At 41.5% G+C, this 20,063-nt stretch overlaps 2 protein-coding genes across 3 annotated transcripts; both read left to right on the plus strand.

Moving 5' to 3' along the window:
* The first annotated feature begins 4,895 nt into the window (after positions 1–4,895).
* Positions 4,896–14,432, plus strand: pop4 (POP4 homolog, ribonuclease P/MRP subunit). 2 transcript variants are annotated; one of them, XM_020613735.1, is made up of 7 exons: positions 4,896–5,001; positions 6,720–6,775; positions 7,291–7,514; positions 7,691–7,768; positions 7,873–7,934; positions 9,780–9,881; positions 14,312–14,432. In XM_020613735.1, exons 1-7 carry the CDS (start codon positions 4,995–4,997, stop codon positions 14,410–14,412), a joined length of 630 nt encoding a protein of 209 aa, XP_020469391.1. In that variant the 5' UTR covers positions 4,896–4,994; the 3' UTR covers positions 14,413–14,432. The 2 variants fall into 2 exon arrangements, with proteins under 2 accessions (XP_020469391.1, XP_020469390.1); XM_020613734.1 differs by lacking the exon at positions 14,312–14,432 and adding an exon at positions 11,655–12,891 and having other exon boundaries at positions 4,900–5,001.
* On the plus strand, positions 14,413–16,009 carry plekhf1 (pleckstrin homology domain containing, family F (with FYVE domain) member 1). Its single transcript, XM_020613733.1, has 2 exons — positions 14,413–14,677; positions 15,090–16,009. Exons 1-2 carry the CDS (start codon positions 14,431–14,433, stop codon positions 15,692–15,694), a joined length of 852 nt encoding a protein of 283 aa, XP_020469389.1. The 5' UTR covers positions 14,413–14,430; the 3' UTR covers positions 15,695–16,009.
* The last annotated feature ends 4,054 nt before the right edge of the window (positions 16,010–20,063 follow it).

The raw sequence follows: 20,063 nt of genomic DNA on the forward strand, positions 1-20,063 counted from the left end.
GCCTCCGGGTCGATTTTTCCAACTCGTCGCGGCGACGGCAGCACTTCTGACCAATCACAATGCAGCTTGTTGACACGTCAAATTCAACATGGCGGACCGCTTAATCCAATTTGTTTCAGCGAATTCAGTTATCTATGATAAAAAGGACAAAAACTACAAAGATAATGAATACAAAGATAACGTATGGAGACGGATAGCAGAGAATCTTCACTTGCTTGTGAACTAAACTGATTCCAAACAATATATATATATTTTTTTTTACCTCAGACACACGGCCAGGCGCCGTTCGGGGTCGATCGGATCCCTGTAATTATTTTTCTGTTTTATCGTGTGGGGGGTCAACAGCACCAACAACTCTTCAAACTGTCCCACAGACATCCTGAAATAGGTCCTAAAGCGACCATGATACAACTTCAGTTCCTGTACCAACCGATGAAACTCACCATGTACTCTCCTTGTTTTCAATATAGGATGGACCCAAAACCTTCTTTGTTTTCTTTTTTTATGTAGCAGGACAAGCAGTACATCGTCGCTTGATGTGGAGTCCATCTTTGTAGCGCGACGTTTTAAGAAAATATCGCTTATTCGCGTCGCGTTCGGTGTGAAAAGGCCTTTAGATATCATTTAGAAATCTGTTCCCTCTGATAACATCTAACAGTTATGTGCCATGTTAGCAACAGATGTCAACGATAAGTTTGGATGTTTAGTACATTCCTGTTTTGTTCACTTGTAGTTCACACTGCATGTAAAGCTGTTGTGCTGGCGTGTTATCCTGCGATTGCTTTCACACGTCCATGCATGTAGAATGTGTGGAATGCACAGGGAAGATGTTCACTGTGTGTTTCTCGCACAGCAAGAAAACAAATTCACCAGGTACAAGGAAGTTCACCTTTATCTGTGCTCAAGTGAAAGACTGCACTTCTTCCTTATTGGCCGAAGTCCTAACTTAACACACACACACACACACACACACATTTTTTTTTGTTCCTCATGGGGACTTGCACTCATTTCCTGGAGACTTATGTTAGAATTGGATTTCAGGAGTTGCAGCTGTTTTATTTACTGTTAGTATTATTTGGCTTCATAAGGATAAAGTTTAGTATGACTGTCAAAACAACATTTATTAAACTTTTAACACATTATTTTCAATCATGCAAGCAGAGGAGTTTTCACCTGAAACATGCGTAATGTTCACTGCTGCTGCCGTTTGGTAACTAAAACGGTTTTCATATACTCAGTGGGTCACTCACTCACAAGAGCAAAAAATGCCCAGATTTGCCTGCATCTGAACGTCACTTTAGTTTCATGGTGTAGTTACTGCTTCACTGACTGCAAGGCTCAAGTTGAGCACATACCTGTGCACGTGCTGTGCAGTAGCCTACAGCGGTGGAAAGTAACTAAGTACATTTACTCAAGCATGTATTTAAATACAAATTTTAGGTGCTTGTACTTGAGAATTTTTATTTTCTGCTAAATGTGTTAAAATAGAGAAGATAACACACACAGCCTATATGAACATTATAGAATATTGATGTGTAATGTTCCACCCATGTACAGGGCAGTCCCAGCCCGAGAAGATAAATGTGAATGATTTTTGATTATCGAGGCTCTTTGAGACTTGTCCTCTCGCAGAGCCCAGTGCTGTAATAACTCTGCATTTAACCAGAAGAAAATAAATCCACTTGAAGCTGATTCCTGTATCCTGAGTGTTACTTCTTTGGGCCTTCAGACAAAAGAACCGGGTTAGAATTAAAACTTACCTTAACCTTGAACCAAACCACTACTTGCTTAACCCTAACCTAGCCATCACAACTAAAACCAAGTCTTAACCCTCCAGCATTGTGAGGACCAGCTACTGTAGGTGTCCTCACAGTATCAAAATAGCCTCATCTATTCTGGAAGCATTTGTGGTGCTGGTGAGGCTGGAGGCTGCCTGCTGGATTATCATCCATTTACAAGCTAGAGTATCAAAGGTTTGATGAATTCGATTGCATATTCTGTCTTGACACAGTGCTGTCTGCCATAAAGTCAGTGTATTCAGATTTTTTTTAACTGAAGGGATAAAAAGGGACAAGTCACTTTGTGATTGACTTTTCCTGTTAACTGAATTGATTATTTTTTTCTGAATAGGTCAAGGTCAAAGTGTTTATTGTCATATGCACAGTTAGGAAACGTGTTTCCCTGTACAATGAAATTCTTACTTTGCCTTCCACATGAATGCCACAAAATACAAATGAAATATAAAGTAGATAAATAAGTAACACAAAATCTAAGGCACTTTAAGCAGCAAATGCAGCAATATAATAAAAAAATATAAGAATATAATAGAGAATGTATGCTGCATGGGAGCAGCATGTGCAGCAGTCAACAGTCAATGTGCAATTATGTATGGGCAAACTGAGAATGTAGACTGTACAACATGTATTTCCTGGTAATAAACTCCTCAGCTGTTTAGGAGTCTGATGGCAGAGAGAAAGAAAGAGTTTTTCAGTCTAGTGGTCCTGCATTTCACACTTATGATCCTCCGGCCAGAGGGCAGAGAAGTGAACAGTCCGTGCTGGGGGTGGGTGGGATCTTTGAGGATGGAGGCAGCTTTCCTATGCACCCTGCGATGGTAAATGCTCTGCAGAGAGGGCAGTGGAGTCCTGGTGATCTTCTCCACAGTCTTTACCACTCTCTGCAGGTGCTTGTGGTCCATAGCAGTAGTGCTGCCACAGACAGTGATGCAGCTAGTCAAGATGCTCTCAATGATGCAGCTGTAGAAGTTGCAAAGGATCCTAGGCGACATGCCAAACCTCCTCAGCCTCCTCAGGAAGTACAGCCGCCGTTGGGCCTTCTTGACCAGCTGTGTGGTGTTAAGTGTCCAAGTGAAGTCCTCGCTGATGTGGACGCCCAGGTATTTGAAGCTGCTCACCCTCTCCACCCCGAGCCCCCGGATGAACAGTGACTGAATAGGACTCAGTGTCCCTTAGATTTTTATATAAAGAAATTTGGATGAGAAAGTTGGAATGTTCTGATATATAAATTAACTTAAGATACTGTACACATTGTATTTAAGTATGCATTTTGTGAACTGTTTGTAAAAAATGAAATACATAAAATAAATATTTTGCAGAAATTCATATACCTATGTTATGATTTTATTGATTCTGTCACTCATTCTATCATCATCCTCTCATGTGTGATTACTGTGTCATCATCATTTCAGTTTTAAACAGCAGGCATTTCCATGTTGGCAGGTTTGGAGCAGGTTTTGGAATTGGTCGGTCAGTTGTCCTGTTGTACTCATTAGTTGAATGTGAGCTGTTGAGGTGAAGATTTGAATATACAGTAGCTCCACCTGTCTACTAAACCCAAGGCTGGATTACAAACTGGGTAAAGTGGGCAACTGGCCAAGGGTCTAAGATGTTCCAGGGACCCAGAAGCCCCAGGTTCACTCCATATTGGTTACGTCTAAATAATCACAACTGTTAAGAATTTCTACCACTAAAGCTCATTGTATAGTGTGACAGGTCCCCCGTCCTGTGGGCCTGGTCCTGTAGAGGAGCTCTGTCAAAATCTAGTTACATGAGTTGAATTATTTTAGTTTTTAAGATTTTCTTTTGTTGTGAAGCTGTTTTATAATGTTATATTCTCAATCATAATGTGGCTGCCATTGAAAATACTGTACGCATAGGTTATTTATGTTAGGCAATATCACATCTTATTCAGTTAATAAATTAATGTTTTATTAGTAAATTTAAATTTTTTTTAGTAAATGGCTAAAATAATATTGCCTTTCTGCACATCTCACAAACTAGCAACTGTCAGATGTTTGTCTGAAATCATGTGGTTGGACAGGAACTTGTGCAATGTGGTCATTTTAGGTTCCTCTATGTGGTGTAGTTCTTTACATAGTAATCTACTGCACTGACAACAAACAATATCGGTGCGGTACACGTCAGTGCGATTCTACACCATATGACCATGATTGCTGCAATTTATGAGAAATTTCCACAGAGATAACAACTTATGTTCCAAAGCTTTTGGTGGATGCTCATGATATCAGAAACCACAAATCTCCAAAATCACCACTAATTCATTATTTATACCTCCCCCACTTATCACACAGAAATAATAGCCTACAGCTCACTTACATTTACTCAGAAATACAAGATGAAAAAGCTGCACCTTTCGATTCCTCTTAAAAGGAAGCAAAATCATTTTAAAATGTATTTATCCCTCTGGAGAATTTGTCAGACTGGGCTTTGGTCTACACTGTAACGTATAGTAGCCTATACCTTTTGTGAGGAAGATGTAAAAAACAACAGTTGTCTGTGTTTAGGGTTGGGGTTGTTAGTTTGTTTTTTCTTTTTTTAAAACATAGTAAAACTGCTGTGATGATATCCATTACTGGTTAATGTCAAAGATATTTGATTCATAGAAACTCATTAGAGCAAGTGCTATGTCTTGACCATATTTATGAAATGTAGGGTGTTGAATATATTGAAATATAGCCAGTATTGTGTCTTTATCTTTCCCGTGTTTGTTCTAGTAAAAATAAATTAGAAACACTACCTCACTGGTGTACATGTTTAATTAAAGATAGATAGATAGATAGATAGATAGATAGATAGATAGATAGATAGATAGTGGTTCACTGTAGAGGGCAGCATTACTCTCCACAGCTGACAGTCTACTGGAAACCGTGCAGAAGAAAAAGAGCTTATGCCAGAAGCGGTGTTGATAGAGCACATCAACTAGTCATTAATTATTTGGCAGATATAGGTATTTTGGATAGGATTTAGTTGTTTATGCAGTTATAAGAACCTTTTTTTTTAATTCTTTCAGCTCTGTTGTCGTTCCACATTCCCGGCAGGTGGCGGTAATGCACCTTACGTTGGTTTGTAACCCGCCAATAAACATAGGAGGAAGAAGAAGACGACGTAGAAGAAGTAGTAGTGTTGATTGTGTTTAGGTTACGTTCTCTACAGAAAGTCCTGAAAAACGTGCAAATGGACGGTGAGTATAATTAACGGAGATGAAAGTAAGTTACGGTTAATGGGTGTCGATGCTGGTTTAACGGATCCGACAACCGTCAATCTGACGACATGTCCCCTCTGTGTCTGCTGGATTATTTAAGGGTTAGGGGTTCGAGTGCAGCTGTAAGTTCCGTCTGTTGACCGGTGTGTGAATGTGGTCAGTGACTAGACTGTGAAGAATGTGTTGTTCTGTTATTGGCAGTATTCTTCCAGTATCTCATAACCACTGTGTGTAGGCTTATGTTCACTAGCTACTAATGGTCTAATACCCATAGGGTGTAAGAACTTTGTTGCAGTGCTCACGTTTTAACTGACCAGACATTTTATGGTTGTTTTGGGTTACGTTTTAGTTTTTCTGACACTGTTCCGGGTCACACAGAACAATACTGCAATAGACAGGTAAGACAGGTCTGTCTACTCCTCGGTCTCCTCACATTGTGCTGTTCATACTTTAATATAGTTAAAGAATCACAAAATGTACATGTAGTTACACCTCTCCTGTGCAGGGTTATGTCTAAAGGTGGCTGCAGTGCTTATGGGACTCCCCCAGGCGAATATCAGTGTCACTGCCTGCAGAAATAACGAACACATGTGTAAATAATGAACATCCTGAATGGGCCTTGATGTTAGTCAAGGTTTTAGCTCCAGCCTGTACTGACACCTGGCTTTTTGACATTGAAGTCATCTCATTGTTTTCCACAGGATGAAATGCTACACTGAGAGTGCGTGTTTCGGTGATGTGAGCTAGTTCGTAGTGCTAGATCATGGAAATCCAACACCATGAGAAAGACAGCAAGGTGCATGGGATTTGAAGGCTTTCCCATGTGGCAGCTTCCATGGTTTTAACATCTCAGTTCCCACTTTGGGCTGTCAAATACCGGATTTTTATTTTTATTTATTTATTTATTTTTTCTAGGCCAGTATTGATATTTGGGAGTTTAAAAAGGCGGATAGGCTAATAATAAACCAGGAATAAAAAAACATAATCTTGGAACACAACTCTTGGATTATATTGTTTATTGTGACCATGATGCAGAATAAATGATTTTACAGGTGAAAAAGCAACCTGTAGGTGCCCGGTGGGCCACTATGTAGAGGTGGCACTGTGTCCAAATGACCTCGTTTTACATTTCTCTACATTAGTTTGATGTTGCTTTTGAAGCTTACGTTCACTGACACCAATATACTGTATCTGCCTCTAGCGTCAGCTGATTTATCCATCTAGTTGTAGTTCTCACAAACTCTAGAAAACTAAAATAAAACTAAAACAAAAAAAGGAAATATCAGAAACTTGCTTCTCCTGAAGTGATTTTGAAATTGCAGAAACACTTTGATCAGATTGTAATAAAACCTGTCAGAGGACCACAAAATATATTTTTCAGATGTCCCCACAGCAGCTGACGTTCAGCTCATGAAAGAAGTAGTCAACAGAAATTTGACAACAGTTTTGATGATCAGTTGATCAGTTGATCAGTTGATGGTATTATTGTCTCTGTTTCTTATGGCTGTAGACAGTTGGTCAAATAAAATAAGCATTTAAAGTTGATGACATATCTAGAACTTAAATATCCTTTAGTTGTTGTTGCTTTTATTGTTTATCAAGGCTCCACTGGCTCATGGCCTTCTGCCTTCTGGTCCAATGCATCAGTGAAGTGATCAGGTTTTGCATAACACTGGTTGTCTTTGTCCTTTCGGCAGAAGCACTTGTTCGAGCCAGGATTCCTCAAGACCTGGCGAAGGTCCTCAGTGTTCAGGTGAGCAGGTGCTTCTTGCTTGAAATGGGATGTCAATCCCAGGACTTTGCTGCGAAACTGTTTTTATAATCAGTTAATGACAAACTGCTGGTTCCATCTTAAATGCGAAGAATGGAGTACTGAGAGCAAAATGAATGGTTTGTTTTAAGAACTGTTGGTTGGATACACCAAGACATTTGGAAAATAATCAGCAGGTTAATCAATAAAAAAATAATTTCCTGTTAAACATTTAAAGCTGATGTTTGATTGTAAAGCTTACTGTTAAACCGTACACTTTCCTGTCTCAGTACCTATATTTGTCACAGCTCTTCACTACAGACATTTTGGGAGTTTCTGCGAATAATGATAATTGCAAAAAAGGGAGCATCAGCTGAATTATTGACCTCATTCTTAATTATGAATATTTCAACCTCCACCGTTCCACCAGACATGCTCTACTAAACCAGTTGTATATAAGGTTTGACCAAACTGCAAGACAGGACTTTGTTTCAAATGTACTTGTGTGTCATGTCCAGTCTCAGACCAAAACAAAAGCAGAGGCCTTCACCCAGGCCTTCCTAAAAAAAAGCCTTCAGCAGCACAAACGACACAATCTGAAGAGCATGTTGAGCCACAAGGCTGTGATCCTGGGCTACAGCAGGCCCAAGAAGGCCAAGAGGAAGAGCAAGAAAGCCAAAGGACTGAACGCTCATCAGAAGAGGGCCATGAAGATCTTCCAGATCAAGCCTGAACACCAGAGGTTGGTCACTGTGGAAAGCATGATTTGGCCTTTACTGCGTCTTCTATGGAAAAAATTGTATTTGGAGAAGTACATCTCCGACAAGCTTACTAAGATGAGTTGTGATATTCCTCGTATCCACTTGTTTTCCAGCTCCTCTCTTCCCGGTTTCACTGTTTTGATCCTTGTCGTTGTAGATACGAGCTCTTCCTGCCTCTGCATGAGCTCTGGAGACAGTACATTATTGACCTGTGCGGTGGATTGAAACCAACCAGGTAACTCACTGTGGAGTTCTACAGATTGCTCATTAGTTGCTACTGCAGAAGTACATCCACTGCGTACTATATATTCACTCCCAAAATGTATGTTGTCTCTACAGCAGTCCACAGTTTGTGCAGCAGAGGCTTCTGAAGGCTGACTTCCATGGTGCCATCATCACAGGTTGGTTGTTAGTTTGCTCTGATGCAGTGTTGTAGTTGAGCCCCCAGCGTTTAAGTCCGAGTCACCAAAGAATAATCCGAGTTGAGTCCCTGTTACCCAAGTCAAAGTCATCCAGGTCCACATTACTGAACTCAGCTGACCTGCTGTAGCCTGCTGCAGAGGTGACTAGGTGGTCACTAGGTTTCTCATGGCCCTTAACATTTTGATCTGAAAGCTGAATCCACGTCTCAGACTGGACTCGTCAGCTCCGAGTTTTGAAACATTTCTCTCTGGAATTGATCCTGATGCGTTCACTTCACCAGGAGGAATCTGATGTCTGGACTCCTTCTGCACCCCTCTGTGATCTGTAGTGGTCAGAGGTGCTCCGTTGCCTCCAGTCCATGGCTCCTCAATGGGCTGTCAGCTCCCAGAGAGCGCGGTGCATTGAGTAGGTCTCAGTCGTCCTTCATCCACCACATCAGCTCTTCTTTTTTCACCTTGTTTATCAATGCCATAGCAACCATTCGGGCTTTTTAGTGGCCTATGACTTAACTTTAAGTTAGTGAAGATTCCCCTCTGTGTTCTAATATGCCAAGATGACTGAATGGCCTACAGATTTTTTCATAATTAATAAAAAACTCTTGTCAGTTGCAGAAAATATTTGGCTAATGGAACCATTTGTGTATTGCATCATAATATCGCTCGGCTGTTTTATAAAAAAATCATTTATAGAATGATGGAGTGCACGCTTGATGAAAGTGGATACCGCAATTTCAGCATGGTGCGAATGGACAGGTTTTAATATCAATATCTTATACCAAATTATTAAAACCCATTTTTAAAAAAAAAAGAAAAAAAAAACAAGTCCTCTGCAACTTCTGAGTCTGAATGCAGTCGATGCTCGAATACAAGTCCCTAGTCGAGTCACGAGCCCTAACCCTGAAAATCTGGACTTGAGTCAGACTCGAGTCTGAGTCCTTGGACTACAATGCTGCTCTGAAGTTAACTTCCCAGTGACTTCAGTAACGCTGTCCAGTGCTTGATATTGGCATTTGGTACTGGTGCACATGAGGTTAGCCTTTCACAACAGGGTCTCTCAGGTTCAGGTTTTGTTAGGGTCTGTAACAACCACCTGAGAGAAGGAGTTCAGTCAGAGCCACCAGAGCAGTCAGCAGACATTTAGATCAGATGTCTTTAAACAAAAAGCAAGGTTAATTCCTGAGTTTATATAAACTATGGTGCATTGTCACAACTTGAATTGAATCTGAACTGAAGCTAAACAGAAGTAATGACTAAGCATAACCATGTGGCTTCATCCAAACTCAGCATTAAATGGAATATGTTGTCAGACGTGGCTCTGGTCTATACTGGGCACTGACTCTATTGTGTACGGTTCATAAGTTATCAGCCAAATGTAAATACAGCTACCAGAGCCCCAGCATGGGGTCAGTTGGTCTGGCTTCAGGACAGAAGCTAATGTTGGTGGGTAGTTTAAAGGGTATTTGAAGTTTCCAGAATGGCCAATCAAAGACCACTGGGTGTGGTGTTTGTCCAATCAGGTGAGAGGATTGATGACATATTTGTGAAGAAGAGAAACCAGCCTTATTCAGACATACCCAGACTGTGAGCTCTCTACAGTGTTCCAGTACACTATATGACCTTGCAACCTTGCCTTGTGACTAGTGCACTGTGTTGCTTGCAGTCACAATTAATGTGATGATCAGTGAACTGAGTTTCTATAAACACCAGTCTGCTTTTTGGTACGTGTTGCAGCTCCTGACCATGATCTGGATGTATTTCTGCAAAGATGCAGCTATGACAGTGTTGTACTAATAGTGTGCTGTTTCCTTTCCCCCACTCTCACAGTGGTCCGCTCTAAATGCCCGTCATATGTGGGGACTACAGGGATTCTAGTTCAAGAGTTCAAACATGTCTTCAAAATCATCACCAAGGAGGACAAAGTGAAAGGTTGGCCTGACACTCAGCTGTAGCTGCTCATGTTTTAATCCCGTCTGTTGAGAGTAGACCTGAGCAGTATGACCACAACACTGTTTCTTATATAGTATCTGGCTTTCTTTATTAAAACTATGCCTTTCCCCAGTAGGCAGGGCCATATGTGCAGTATCAATAACAGAAAAGCATCACTAGTAAGGATGTTCTGTTATATAATGCAAACTTTGTAAAGAACGCCAGGAGCGGCTGTGCAACTGGTAGAAAAGCAGCACTTGCAAGGGCATCACTATGCATTATTTGCTTGAAGGAAAAGAATCTGCTGCTGGGGAGTGCCTTTAGAAACACATCGTACAGGATTCAGAGCCACCTCAGTAATAAAACACAACAGGTTTGTAGCGCTGCCACTTTTAGTTCCAGTAAACTTTACAAACTTTACACAGCGTGGTGGTCTGTTAGATGTCAGACCTTGCACAGCTGAACCACTTCACTGAGGTAGCATGAGTACTTTTCTGTGGTATTATTACATTGTCTGTAGCTTCTGCAACCATCATTACTCAAGTTCCCACTCTCAGGCGTTTTCAAGGAAACAGCAACAGCTTACGTCACTCTTGTAGCTCCAGAGAGCTGCTGGTGTTTAAGTGACAGCAGAGGAACCACAAATCTGAGGCATTTTATCACATCGCTCAAAAATAAAAATAAAAAATCAGATTAAGGTGATCAATAGCCCAGTCCTAGCTGAGAGGTGGGTCTGTCAGCTGGAGGCAGATAACTGGGTCAGCCCACAGCTGTGGCTTCCATCAAAAGTTTCACTGTATGTATAAAAATATTAGAACATTAACTTGTATGAAGATCCTGCTCTTTCCTCAGAATATAGCACACACCTGATGTCTGCCAGATGTGCTACATAAATACCAAAACAGAGATGGCTTCACTCCTGACAAACTGTCAGATCTAATCAGTGTTATTGATCAGCCACAGGATTGTAAAAAGAGGGACCATGGCAGTTTGTCACCAGTTCCCACACTGAAACTTGAAATGCAGGATAACCCGGGGAACGGCGGGACATCTGTATTAACAAAACAAACATTTGTGCTTAAAAGTGCATCACAGTAAAAAGTTCATCCAGTTTGGTCACATTCAGCAGAATGGCAGCTGTGAACAAGCATATCAAGAATTTACCGTGTTAAGCCATCTTTCAGATAGGACGCAGTATGCGTGGCAAGCACAGCCCGGGGAAGGGGGGGTGCACACAGATTGCGCACATGTTGGGCGCCATTTTCCAGGCGAGCAAAAAGCTTTCCAGGAAGTGGTTAGCAGATATTAACTAGTTTTTTGGATGCACAATGTGGCGAGTTTAGACAATCTGCATATCAGCAAAAAGCTCTGGCTTTAGTTGTATTGATGATGAGGAGGAGATGAGCAGCAGCGAAGAAGGAGAGGGTGTAGGTCCGTCAAATCAGCTTCTCCTCCATTTTCTTTGTGATTCATCAGGTTCTCTGCAGTTGGACGCGTTGAGGTGTCGTCACAGAGCACTGTGCCCAAGTAGAACTTTTTCCAAATTCATGAACGCAGGGACAGGCTTGACCTCGGACTGCACTCAGCTCAACAACACAGAGAAATGAAGGGGTTTGATAGCGCCCACCGCGTCTTGTCTGAAGATGGCTTTATGGTGTTGCAGCCAGCTTATGATGAACCCTTTCAGCCTTGGTAGTCTATCTCTACACCACATTGTCACCTCTAACACACAGGTTCCTGTGTTTTTCTCCCCCTCCACTTGTCGTGTGATAGTGATCCCTAAGAGGAACAGCGTGTTTACAGTGGAGATTAATGGCTTCGTCTCTCACATCTATGGAAGCAAGTTTGAGCAGCGAGCCAGTGAACGCTCTGCCAAGAAGTTTAAAGTGAGAGGAACCATCGACTTGTGATGGCGCCAAGGATGTGCTGTGCCTCGATGAGAGAAGTTACAAACCCAGACTTCTACTGCCCTGCATTGGCCATCAGAAGGAACTAGAGCAAATGCATTATGGTCCTGCACATGCGACAGCAAAATGTCATCTGAAAAATAACCCTGTTTGTTAAGTGGTTCACTTTGCTGCATATTAATAACTTTAAAACACAGGTCTTACCTTATTTTAAAAGGGAGTTCCACCAGTGTTGCTCACTCACAATCAGCTCACATTTGGTGTGGAATGATAAACACTCAGCGATTCCTCTTTAAGGAATAACACTGCAAGTGTGTGTTGTTTATCAGAGCCTCGGTGGCAGAGGCTGAACTTCCCCTATCTGTTGCCACAGTAGTCGGCTCTGGGAGAGTGCAGGGGAAATGCATGACTGTTTGTTTTTCAGCCTGACCTAAATGTTTCTTTAGCAAGTTGTCCTGAGTTCATGGTCATATTTTTAGTCAACGATCAGACAGCAGCACTGAGTTGGTCTTAGTATTTAAAAAAACATTTTATTACAAAACAAGGAGCACACTGGTGTTACACAGTCCACAGGACTTTCTTTTTCCTTTTTGTAACAGAACATGAGAATGACCACACTCCGAGTTCTGACTGAGTACAAACACAGCATCGGTGTTGTCTGTGTACATCATTGAACTGCTTTACCTTTTCCCAGGGGTGTGTGAGTGCTGCTCTGCTTCTCACACCACAGCTGTCTCAGCACAAATCTGTGGTTTCAAAGATCCAACATCTTGGTTTCAGCAGTGTCCTATTTCCAAGTGTTTGGGCTCAATAGAGAGACATGCATGCAGAGGTGTCAGCCAGATCAGATCGCCGTTCTGGTTCAAGGCTGCAGAGTCCAGACTTTCAGGTTTTTTCATTTGCGTCATGAAACCAACAATACAGTGTGCACCTTTTATATTTCCTCAAAGACTGCAGCCTCTGCTCCCAGTTGTTCTAACCACATCACTTTTTGTTTTTTGTTTTTTTTTTTGTATAAATTGGTTTCAAGATATTTGTTTCTGAATCAGTGGAATTAAATCTGTGATGCGCAGCTTTAAAGAATAAAAAAAGAAGGAAAACATTTCCTCAGTGTAAACTATTTGCATGTGTGGAAAAACAAAAACAAAATCTATAAATAATCCATTTCATACAGTGTCTACAACTACTGTGCAGTCAGTGAGTAGCATTACACTTTCGTCCTGCAAATACTGCTGTGAAACCCACATGGTGGACAAATTCAAGTGCACTTCCTGTTCTGCTGCAGCCTCGAGCCAGCTTCAGCAGACGTGCAAGTCAGAGTTTGTTCAGCTTTGACTGTGTGGATGCCAGTAAACACAGAGTGGAGAAGTCAGTGCTGAGCTGTGTATTGTTTTCCTGCACGTAGTTTGGAAATCTCCCAGTCTGGGACTCAAAAAAGCCTGGAGTTAAAGGTGTGTTTTCATCTGCAGTGTAGAAATTTTGCATTCTGAGCAAAAATGATGATTGTCACTGGCAGGTCTTATACTTGTATAGCACTTTTCTGTCAGCACACTCAAACCGCTTTCATATTATTTGGCCATTCACACACCGGTTATATCACATGGACTGGAAAACCCAGGAGTCGAGCTGCCGACCTTCCTGTTGGGGGACGACCTGCTCTACCTCCTGAGCCACAGCCACCCTCTGATTGCTTGTTATGTAGGGGACAGTGTGAACAAAGGGTTGATTTTGGACTCAGTCATTGTTATGTGTTTTTTAGCTTCTCCTGCTCCAAAGTGGCCAAAATTACTAAGGCAGCTTTTTATTATTTTTGCAGCAGGAGAGGAAAACAATTCAAAAGCTCTGCTACCTGTTTATAGGATTCCCCCTGGGTGTTTTTGCTGTGTGTGTTTAACACTTTGCAACTTTGGTGTGATGACTAGCTGTTTATAGTTTCACACAGCCAGGAGCTGGAAGGAAGAAGACTTTAAATAAGCTGGATGAAAGCCACAGAGTTCCTCAGAAATTTGTTAAACAAACTTGGTGATACTGAGCTGCTCAACCAGTCTGACAACACTGCATGTCTGTAAATCGTGAGCTCTTGTCATGTTAGCTTTACTGGCTTTACAGTGGTTCTGCTTTGTTTTTCTAATGCTTCATTTTCTGTTATCCAGATGAATTCTGTGTCCACTAGAATATCTTTTTGTCCAGATGTTTAAAAGGTGTTGACTGCATCTTTATTCTGACTACTTCAGTCAGTGTCCCAATCACAGAGACACATACACTGATAGTCTCAGTCAGGAGACATAACTTATGTATAAAATCAGTACATAGAAACTGAAGCTGCCATAACATTTTTTAAATGTTGGCATTGCTTCTTTTGGAAAATCTTCCCTGTGTCATTTTCTCTGAATTCAAACCTAGTTCCCACCCCCTTTCTTATTAAATGTGTTGCTCTTGAGTGTGAACTTACTTTGGAAAGCCCCATTGCATCACCAAGAACTACAAGTATAAGAGCTTCTGCTCTGCTGTTTGTTTCTTCAGAGAGACAAAGACAGACACAAGACATCTCACAGCTACAGAGGGTGGAACTATCGGCACGTTCACACTGCTGCACTGAAAACACGACTCTTGTTGGCTTGTGAACAACATCTGAAAACACCATGGGGGATGAACCAAGGTTTGCTCAGGAGAACCAGGAGCGGATCCACGCTGTTGAAACCTCATTTGGACCTTTGGGGAAGTCTTTGTGCAAACCCGGTCGGGTTCTGATCGGAGAGGGTCTGCTGAGGAAGCAGAGCCGCCGGGGGCCACGGCCCAGAGTCTTCTTCCTCTTCAACGATATGCTGGTGTATGGCAGTATTATTTGGAACGGCCACTGGCACAAAAGTCAGAAGATCATCCCTCTAGGTGAGCACTTCATCTGCTTCCTCAGAACTCTCGATCCTACCAGACAGAAACGTCTCTGAAGAGTAAATTTAGGCGTAATTGTATCATTTTACAATGCATTGAAATGCATTGATAGTTTAGATCAACCTCCAACTACAATCTATGCCTCAGACCTGAATAAGTCTGTTGATGCTGCTCCAACTCTTCTAATCAAAAGGAAAATATTGTTACAAAGAATAGCTCCTCTGGTGGCTGTAAGTAACCAGATGTTTAGGGACAAAAGAAGCCTGTGGTCTTTAAAAAACAAGATGTAAAAACTGGGATGCTTTAGTCTTTCATAACTTATGTTCTCAGCTGACGTGCCTGTTGACCACAGTGTTCATACCTTTGTTTGTATTAACATACACATCTTTCATTATATTTTTTCCATCAGAGGAAATCCAGCTGGAAGACTTGGAAGATGGTGTGAAAATGAAGAACCAGTGGTTGATTCGCACACCACGCAAGTCCTTCTACGTGTCAGCCGCCTCACAGCAGGAGAAGCGAGCCTGGATTGAACACATCGAGGACTGCCAGTCCAGACTGCTGCAGAGCGCCGGCCACAGACCCAGGTCCCTCTTCGCCGTTACCTGGATCCCTGATCAGTCCTCCGCCATCTGCATGCGCTGCACTGAAAAGTTCACAGTGACCCAGCGTCGACACCACTGCAGAAAATGTGGCTTCGTGGTCTGCGGCGCATGCTCCAAGAAGCGAGCAGTAATCGGACACATTCATCCGACTAAGCAGTTGAGAGTCTGCACTATGTGTTTCTTTAGTCTCGCGAGGACAGAGGCAGACTCCAAAGATGTGACTCGTCTGCGGGGGAACAGCACTGAGAATACAGGTTTGGATGAAGATGAAGTGGAGAGATCTGGTGAAGAAGAGGAGGCAGAGGATCAGATGGAGGACCATGATCCAAGCAGGTGGATGGATTTGCAGATGGACTCCTGGCCCCCCTGTGTCTACTTCAACCCCAAGTACACCAGGGCCCAAATATAGAATGCTGCAGTCACTCAGACATAAGCTGGTGCTGGACTTCAGGTCTTTCTTTAACATGGCCTCGCAGGAGGTGTGGAGTAGATGCAAGTAAAATGACTGACTCAGGCATAATACAAGAGAATAATGTATAAAATAAAACACTTTTGTAGATCCTGTATTTATTGATGTGAAAACACTTTTCTCATGTTTGTGAAGTTGTTCCTTTATGTAGGTCTCAAGCTGCCTTACTAAGAGTTATTTAAGTCTGATTCCTGTCAAATGTGTATAAATCACAGACTTAATGCCTTTGAAGTGAACAATGAACAATAAAACACTCAAAACTGACAGATTTGTCTGTAATCATTCTAGTTTTACTACCTTGGCTAAGAGGGTTAGAGATCAGCGTGGTCTGTCTTCAGGATAGTTTAACAACTCCTTGATGAATTACCATACAATAATAACCCACACAGATGACACTATGAAGCAACGCTTCTCTGTTTTCTGGACCATGTGTCGATTTCTGTACAGTATGTACAGATGGGTGACCAAGAAAAATCCAATATGGCTTCAAAATGTAGCTGTGAAATCTTCCGTTTGTGTTCACTTGAGTTGTGATTTGTTGATGTTAATACTGCTATTTTGTTATATTACACAGCCATAATTATGCTGGTTTACTGTTTGCACATTGAGAGCCGATGTACCAGAGTCAAATTCCTCGTGTGTCTGTCACACCTGGCCAATAAAGCTGATTCTGATTCTGATTTGGTGACAGTGAGGGTCATAACATATGGATTCCACATCAACTTCATATTTATTAAACCAGTCAGTGACCCCTCATGTTCTGTGGCTGTGGCCATGGCGGTACTGGTTTGTCCTGTCATTTATTTGTTTTCCTCTCCTGTCTATTTACAGTATTGCTTCTATACAGGTAGTTCCAAATAGCTTTCACTCATGACGCCAAATACAGTGTGTAAGTACCTAGATGTGTATACTGTACAGTATCTCCACACTAGCTGCAATAATATATGCCAGCATTACTGATAGTAAGTAGGACTCACTACAGGGGTCTTTCTTAATAGTGCTGGTCTGCTGGGATCATTGATCATTTCCAATGAGGCATTGTCTGTTGTGCATATTTTGATTAGACAACATTGGATTGGCAACTCCACACATCTATGTATTACTAGCAATAGGAACTTTAGGGTGAATTTGTAATTGAAGTGAACAAACATTCATTGATAACAGAGTACTAGATGTTATTAAAATACATGCTGGACCTACATGCTGGTCCACACCATGTAGGTGTGGTTAAAGTTAAGCAAGTAGTAGTTATGGCATGTCTCCAGGAAATGAATGTGCATGTGTGATATCATTCAAATTCCACAAGATTTCCTCTAAAGAAAAACCTCTGGCAGCTGACATTCGTGTTCTGAAGAAAAACAAATGATTGCATACTACATATTGTACCTGGTTTTTGAAACAACAGAAAAACCGTAAACATCTTACAGAGAAACAGAATACAAACACAATAGAAAAGCCACACTTTTTGTCTCAGTGACCATGCCCATTTCATGTCTTTTCATTATTCAGTCTTCCATCAAAAAGTAACTTTGTAGTGCTACTAATTAGTTTCTTTCTTTTATGTGCACAGTGCACGGTAAGTTTAAATTGTTAGAACTTAAACCTATGATTATGACACACATCTGAATGTTAGGACAGTCACTGTGAGCATTAGCTCAGAGAAACACTGTGTGTAATGAGAGCTGCCCAAAACTGATCAAATGTCCCCTAGGCGCTACCTTAAAACATCCTCGAAGAAGTAAAAGCTCCCTATATTCTTTTTTGTAAACATTACACACCCTTCAGCCTCACACGTTCATACCCTTTCCACACTGCATACGTGAGTGTTGTACAGCGCAAACTGTTGTTTAACTGGGTTTTGCCACAAGTGGGAAAAGCTCTGGCAGTGATCCATCACACTGACTGTGGTGTCAAACCTGTCTGAGTTACCTGCCCCCAGCACAGATGGCTACATGGAATGAGGAAATATTGAAATGTTTTGGAAGAAGATACCTTTGGCTTTCAACAGAGAGTGGCAATTAGTGTTAGGAAAGTTACTCAGGAAGTGGAAAATATTCATCTTTACTACGTCTTCTTCTTAAAAAGTAATAATATTACTGTAGTTATTACTCAGTATGAAGAGTAATAAGCAACTTACTCAGCATATTGTATAGGGTGGGCCACGAAAAAGTAGCCCATGTACCCATACTGCCTATGGCACCGGTATTGGAGGCGGGCTACTTTTCTCTGGCCCACCCGTTTTTATATATATATATATATATTTATTTTTAACAAAAACTTTTAACAATCTGCACATCTCAAGAGCAACAACATGGAAGAATTTAACTGTTTAACAAAACAAGAGCATTGCCACATTTATATTATGTCCATGTTTGAATGCAGGGCCTTAGCTCCTAACAAAATCTTTTCACATTGCAGTATTACTACTTTCAGTTAGTAAAAGTGTCCAATTCCTTTCCTACCTCGGACTGTGAAATTTTGGATGCTAAGTGTGTATAAAATAACTGCAGACAATGAGAAAGCCTGTGCTCCTGGCCAGTAACTACTAAGATTTCTCATAAACGGGAAGGAAATGACAAGTGCATAACTCTATGATGTTGAAAAACATCCCATTTCAAACACTGCTGTAAACTTTTCTCAGGGGATGATGATTCCTCTTTTCACAGACCGGTTTTCTAAGAATGTTACTCCAGCACAAAGATACAGATGTTCTTTATTTCATTGTTTTGATTCTTGCTTGCAGTTGGTTTTAGCGATGCCACTTAGGCTGGACATGCTTAGTAAATACAACATATAATAACAGGTATATTTACAGTTGGAAATGACACCATCATTGTCAGTACTGCCAATTAATAATTTTCTAATAGCAGCAGTAGTAGAAAAACTGCCCTTCAGGTGTCTTATTTTAAAATGTAACAAAAAATCTGTGTGATCATAAAATAAAGTGTGAAATTGGAAGATATGGGCATTTAACAGACAGGTAGACAAAAGCCCCATTCAGGCAGAAGTTGTCTCCAGGGGAGGAGAAATGATTGTAATATTACCTGCCCCGATCTGTGATTTTATTCGGCTCAGAGGCATATGGCCTGTCAGGGAACCAACAGAGGAGCCGTCATGAGACATGTTCATCAAATGGATTGTCCTGATGCCATCTACAGGCTAGTGCCAATATCTTCTCCTGCCTAGTCCACTATGCTGTAACTGATTCTGTACAGTATACAGTATACACTATATCATTTTATCAAGAATTTCTTTCTACATTTCCTGGAATTAGAAGAGGATTGGCTTTACAACTTGGCAGCTTTGACTCTAGCAGGCGTCCTCCTACCCCGAGTAGGTCTTTGTCATCAGTAACAGGTTTGAGCTTGAACAGAGAACTGTTGCGTGGCAGGTCTTGTTTTGTCTTGATGCATCTGATTTCTTCAGCATATACTTTATGCTGGACACATCTGATGATTGTGTACTCTGCCTGATTTAAGGCTTCATCTGTGAGGCCTGGCCTGGCCTTTCACAAACTCAACAAAGAATGAGAAGGGTGGGAAGCTAACATTATGGTCTTCTTTGAACTTTGACCCCATCATTGTCCATTTTTCTTGAAGATGAAAGGGCAATTTCTCCACAATTGGATATACCCCTCTAGCTGTGTCTAGGTAACTTAAACCAGGTAAATATCCTTCTAGTTTTACAGCTTCCAGTTCACACAGAAGATCTGACAGATCACGAAGCTTGTGAGGCTCTTTGCTGGAGAGCCTGGGGAAGTTTTGTATCCTTGAAAACAGGGAGTTTTCTATTGCTTCTGGTGAGCCGTAACATTCTTCTAATCTTGTCCATATCATGTTCAGACCAGCAGGTAGGTGCTTTACATTGACTGCTTTTATCCTCTTAGCGTGTTCAGAAGACTCAGGGCCCAACCACTTGACGAGGAGGCTTATTTCTTCACTAGCTGTAAGACCAAGATCTCCGGTGGTATCCTGGAATGTGACTTTTCAGCTAAGGTAACTCTCTGGCTTATCGTCGAATTTAGTCAGTCCTCCAATCATTAGTTGACTCTTGGCTGAGAATCTGGCAAAATCACTCGTTGCGGCGTCAACATTATTTGAACTCGGCCTCTGCTGTGGTTGTAATACATTGTGAGCGGATTGTTGCATTTCACCCCTTTGCTGTGGTCACTTGGGACCTCCAGGATTGGGTAGTGATTTGGTTCTTGTTTAACATGCACATGTGCATATATCAGTGGTTGTTTGAATTGTTCTTCCTGATATGTAGTGTCATGTTGAAATGTCTCTCTGCTTTCCCGAGCCATATCGGT

Source organism: Monopterus albus, unplaced genomic scaffold (genome assembly GCF_001952655.1).
Source record: "Monopterus albus unplaced genomic scaffold, M_albus_1.0 scaffold137.1, whole genome shotgun sequence".
Taxonomy (NCBI): domain Eukaryota; kingdom Metazoa; phylum Chordata; class Actinopteri; order Synbranchiformes; family Synbranchidae; genus Monopterus; species Monopterus albus.

What these genes read in the sequence shown, in the direction of transcription:
- pop4 (XM_020613734.1), top strand. An exon ending in ATCAAGCCTGAACACCAGAG is followed by an intron (nt 7,515 to 7,690) that starts GTTGGTCACTGT and finishes TTGTCGTTGTAG; the next exon opens with ATACGAGCTCTTCCTGCCTC. An exon ending in GGTGGATTGAAACCAACCAG is followed by an intron (nt 7,769 to 7,872) that starts GTAACTCACTGT and finishes TTGTCTCTACAG; the next exon opens with CAGTCCACAGTTTGTGCAGC.
- plekhf1 (XM_020613733.1), top strand. Translation starts at nt 14,431, where the DNA reads ATGGGGGATGAACCAAGGTTTGCTCAGGAGAACCAGGAGCGGATCCAC. An exon ending in TCAGAAGATCATCCCTCTAG is followed by an intron (nt 14,678 to 15,089) that starts GTGAGCACTTCA and finishes TTTTTCCATCAG; the next exon opens with AGGAAATCCAGCTGGAAGAC.